At 44.6% G+C, this 5,552-nt stretch overlaps 1 protein-coding gene across 1 annotated transcript; it reads right to left on the minus strand.

The window, feature by feature from the left end:
- On the minus strand, positions 1 to 468 carry LOC130138492 (uncharacterized). The gene has a single exon (XM_056312712.1). It carries the CDS (start codon positions 466 to 468, stop codon positions 1 to 3), a length of 468 nt encoding a protein of 155 aa, XP_056168687.1.
- Positions 469 to 5,552: the final 5,084 nt, after the last annotated feature.

Below are 5,552 nucleotides of genomic sequence, written 5' to 3' on the forward strand. Positions count from 1 at the left end.
CTATTGCCGCCGGCCACCTCCCGCCACCGTCGGCCGCCTCTTGCCGTCGACCGCCTCCGGCCGTTGGCCGCCTACTGCCGGTGTCCTTCGCCGACCGCCTCCTCCCACTGCCATCTTCCGCCGTTCGCCGCCGCCCAACGCTGGCCATAACCCGCCCACCGCCGCCTCTCGCGTCCTTCGCCGCCACCTGCTAGCCGGCTCTCGCCGCCACCCGCCGGCCACCTCTCGCCCACCGGCCGGTGGACTCGGGCGCCTCTTGCCGCTGACCACCATCCTCTGCCGCCCGACGCCGGCCGCAACCCGCCACCGGCCGTCGACCTCCGCCGCCGGCTGCCACCGGCCGTCGTCCTCCTCCGTCGGCTGCCGTTCTCCACTGTCCGACGCCGGTCGCCACCCGGCGCAGGCCGCCCTCCGCCGTCGGTCGCCTCCCACCGAAAGCCGCCCCCCAGGTGGCCGGTGGCCACTCATCACCGACCACCGTCCTCCGCCGCCACCCGTCGTGCTCCACTGCCCAACGCCGGCCGCCGTGCTCCACCACCCGACGTCGGTCACCTCCCATCGCCGGCCGCCCGGAACGGAGAAATTTTGTGTCATTGTCAAAGAAATTTCTATTTCAGAAACATAAATTTTGTGTCGTTATCAAACACGCATTTTTGCTCAGAAATTCGTCCATGGAATAGAAATAGAAAAATCTATTTTTGGCCAGAAATTAATTTTTGAAACAGAAATGTTACCATGCGCGCCCTAAAAGTCCTAAAACTTATCACGAAAATACAATTGACTCTTAAAACTTGCAAAAAGTGTAATCAAATCATAAATCTTGTTAAATTGATCCAATCAAATTCTAAAATTAACATTGTATAATTTACTAACGGCAAATACTGACGTGTCTTATTTTACTACTTTTCTTGAGACACGTGACGATGAAGTGGCGTCCAACAAACGCAACATCAGAAAAAGCTAAAAATATAAATTAAATTAGAGAAAAGCTAAAAGTTAAAAAAAAAAAAACCATACCCATAACCAGCGGCTGTGGCCAAGCCGTCGCCAGTGGTCACTGCCACAGCTACCAGGAAGGGCTGGCGAAGGTTGCCCAGGCCTTCCTGAAGCCCAGTGACCCTCGCTGGCCCCATGCGAGGGCCTACAACCACCAATCTGGGGTCACGCCCCCCAGATTTGAGCGAGGGTCGCCGACGCCTGGGGTGGCCAACTCTGGGAGAGGCCTCGCCGGCCCTCGCCTGGGCCGGCGACCCTCGCTCAGACATGGGGCAAGGGTCATGCCCTCCCCCAAATCAGGGGTTGCAGACCCTCACTAAGGCCTCGCCCTAGGCCAGCAAGGGTTGCCGAGCTTTGGAAAGGCCTAGGCGACTTCCGCCGACCCTTCTCGCGGCTGTGGTTTGGGCATAAGTTGGCACCCTTCCTAGGGAAACTGGCTATGGCATTGGACGAGAAGTACCTGTTGGGACAGGCCTTCCCAGGGTTGTTCCCAACGGCAACGATGGTGTTCTTCCAGGGCGTTTGTGGCGATCACGTTGATCTTGGTTGCCGAAGCCCTATTGGGGTGGATGAACTTTAGGGCATTGATGTTGTTTGTGCCATTGTAGTTGACATGTTCCTACACGATACCTACTTATTGCATATTGGGTCCGGATGGATAGTTGGCTAAACTTCAAGTAATCGATTGCCCGGGAGGTCATGGGATCCATCTTTCCTCTGGTGTTGTCCGATTTACTACGGCCTATTGGATAAAAAACTATAGAGAACATATATTAGATCTCTCTTGATAACAAAGATCTCATGAAAATTCGTTTTAATTTTCGTGTAACATGCTATCACATCATAGTGACGTTAAAAACAATAAGGCTTCTTATTGAGTTTTATTTGCTAAAGGACTTGACGAGATTATATTGGATGTTGAATGAGTAGGATGTTAGGAACACGAATCTTTGAAGTGAAATAAAAAATAAAAAAGAAGAAAAGTGAATTTTTAAGGGAAAAATTCTTTCAGAATCAGAAAAGGAAAAACCACGGTGTCACACTAAGACAATCTTATTATCAGTATCAGTATCGAAGTTACAAGCTTCAGCATTTGGCGTTGGCCAAATGCTGAAGCTTCTTTGGGTGAACTTGATTATGGACACCCTGGGAGCTTTGGCGTTGGCCACGGAGCAACCCACAAATGATCTCATGCTAAAACCGCCAGTTGGACGAACCGAGCCGCTTATCAACAGTGTTATGTGGAGGAATCTCACATCTCAAGCCTTGTACCAAGTTATCGTCCTCCTGACCCTACAGTTCAAGGGGAGTTCCATCTTTGGAGTGGACGAGAAAGTGAAGGACACAATTATTTTCAATTGCTTCCTCCTCGCCAGGTCTTCAACGTATTTAACGCCAGGAAGCTTGAGGACAAGAACGTATTCAAAGGGATACATAAGAACAAGTTGTTCTTGGGCCTCGTGAGCATGACCGTAATTCTTCAGGTGGTGATGGTGGAGTTTCTGAAGAGGTTTGCCAACACCGACAGGCTGAGCTGGGTACAGTGGGGTGCTTGCATGGGACTCGCAGCTTTGTCTTGGCCGATTGGTTGGCTTGTTAAGTGCATTCCCGTCTCCTGCAAGAAGTTCAACGTCTTCCGGCCCAAAGATGCGTCCTGAACCGAACACAATGTTAAACTCCTATAAAATAATCTTTTCTTCTTATATCTAAATTTCAGCTGCTCGGATGGTTAGAGCTTCGGAAACTGTTTTTCAATTCTAAATTTTATGCATTGTAAAGGATGTCTAAATTTACATTTTGTTACGGAATCAAATCAACAGTTCGTTGTCATCTATAGTTTCGACTCGAACACTTTGGTCTTTCTTGCTACACTATTGTTGAGTTCGAATAATCTTGCGGATGAAGTTATTAATAAGGTGATCGTGCTAAATTTTGCTAGTTCACACATTCACCTCTGATTTAGCATTCAAAAAGTTATGCAACAGGAAAGCTAAAAGAAAGACTTTGCTAGTTCACACCAAAGCTTCGTAAAGGTCCAGCAAAAGCTAAAAAGTTCATGCCTTGTGACCAAAGGAAAAAAAAAAGTTCTCCCAAGGGTTTCCTTTCGGTTTCGTTCTCTTATCATCTCTCTCCTTCACTATATAAACAAAAAGGACATGGGCCCACGTGACGGAACGTTGGATAAGGTTTGAGAAGGTTTTCAAGTCCGTCGAAATGTCTATGCTTAAAGAAAACAACAATTTTACTTAGTTTAGAGAACAAATTGGATTTTTTTCAGGTTGGATTGGTTGTCTTGAATGCAAAATTACATATTTGGGTAAAATTTGGTAAATTAGAGCCCTTATGTACTAAGTAACATACAAGGAAAATTCTCACAAAAGGACATGACTAAAAATTGTTCATGTTCAAATTAAGCACAAAACGAGAGACTACAATTCTCAAAGGATGTACGGTGGCTTTTATAATGACTCCCAAGTAAGCTAGAGCAATGCTGGGAAGGCACCAACCAAATCTTGCCAAAGTAAAATGGTCCTCTATCCTAAATTTTTGGTGAACACAATGGATAAATATAGTAAATCCCATGAAGATGGTCGTTCTTTGTTTAACATATGGTACATTATTCTTTCATCGCCCATGAAAATAAATAATCTGAAAAATATTTTCCTGAAAACGATCATTTGTGTCTTATACAAAAATGAACGAACGAAAGATACTTTCATTGTCCACGAAAACATTGAAACATAATTTGTTGCAATAATGAAAACGTTTCTCGTTGACTAATTATTTCAATCGATACAAGCCATCGTTTTAAGTGGATGCACCCGTTGTTTTTCCGACGCAATCCAACGTAGGAATCTAATCTGTCTCATTCTGTTACCATTCCTTCCATTTCCATCTCGCTACACATGTTTCTGTTTGGCAAAACGTGCCCTTAAGGATCGGGTGCGTGAGCGTGCCCACCGGCCCAAACGGGCAAAATTTTCTTGGAGAGCAGTAGGTACTGTGCTTTGAAAGCACAGACGGATACGCAGGTCCACCATTTTCGCCGGCGCTTCAGCTCCACCGAGCAGAACTAGTAAAAGGCGGAAAGGGGCAAATGGGTCCCTCTCGCCGACCCCAAAGCCAGAATCTTTCACCTTTGATAGCAGTGAAGCGAGGGAGAAAGGTCAGCATCTCTCTCTCTCTCTCTGATGGTACGTGCGGATTGCTTGTTGTCCTCGAATTCGGACAAAGTTTGGCTTCCTTTTCGTCGTCCGATGTTTAAGTAAAGGTTCATCCACAAATGGATGAATTTCCAGGTGGTTTCTTCACCTATATTTTAAAAAAATCTACGGTCGGGGATGATATTTTCTGAGTGTGCGTGACTTTTGCATGAAGATAATGACTCTGTAAAGAAGAGAAAGAGAGGACAAAGGGTTTGGTTTTTAGTCGATGCATTTTAACATTATTATTTCTATTATTATCATCATCATTCTTATTATTGGATTGATTTTGGTTGGGGGTTTGAAAGTCTAACAACTTGGTTTGATTGTATTTCTTCCCCCACCCCCGTTTTCCAAATGCCCCCCCCCATGCTAATTGAGGCCAACGACTCTATCTTCTGCGAGAGATTCTTGAACGCAACTTCTGCAGATGGGGTGGGGGCCAGTCACCCAATACATTCATTCGTTTGTCAAACTTGAGTACCATGCTATTAATTGATAAATACAAATTTATAGAGATTGAGGACCGATTTCATGAACCCATCCAGGAATAGGACAATCGGATCGGATCAGCGGTCTGGTTCCTGGGTGGCCCACGGAACCAGCAGGCGGTTCCCAGTTCTAATTTTCAAGAATCGATCCTTAATGGGAAGTTTTCGGTTCCATGGTGAGAATCGCTCACCAGGATTATGCTCACCCCTACATAACCCTTTTGTGTGGGTGTGCATGTGACAATGATTTATATTTAAATTTTTTCTTGAACAAAGAAAATATTTCTCATTTTTTCATTACGATTGTTTTTAGGAAAATATTCTTCAAATCATTTATTTTATGAAACAAGCGCACCTTTTTAAGTACAATGTTGTGACACACAATGTCCATGAGCATGAATTAAAGCAAGAAAGAGCAAAGTAGTGGTGACAAAATAGCATAAGCTAACATAAAGGTAAAAGGTGTAAGGATTCGTTCCTGCGAGGGCAATGAGTGGTCGCCGGGCCTAAGGGCCTGAACAAGAAGCAGCTCCTGGCAAACTTAAAAATTTAAGTGGAAGGATCTTTCGAGAAGTCCATCGATTAATGTATTTGATTAGAAATTTAAGTGGAAGGATCTTTCAAGAAGGGTAACAGATTCTTCCAAACGTGTTAATTTCTAAGAAGGGCGAGTTATGATTAATGAAGTGGAAAAATAATACGGCACCAAACGACCAATACACATTAACTTTTTAATAATTATTAGCATTACAATCTTTGGTTTACTGTGAAAATAACGATATATTATGAGCTATAAATTCTTGAGGAGTGAACCCTATAATAATTTTGAATTATTTATTATTTATTTTTTGTGGCATAAAAT

Source organism: Syzygium oleosum, unplaced genomic scaffold (assembly GCF_021117445.2).
Source record: "Syzygium oleosum isolate NSW1041296 unplaced genomic scaffold, Sole_v2.1 Sole_v2.06, whole genome shotgun sequence".
NCBI lineage: Eukaryota > Viridiplantae > Streptophyta > Magnoliopsida > Myrtales > Myrtaceae > Syzygium > Syzygium oleosum.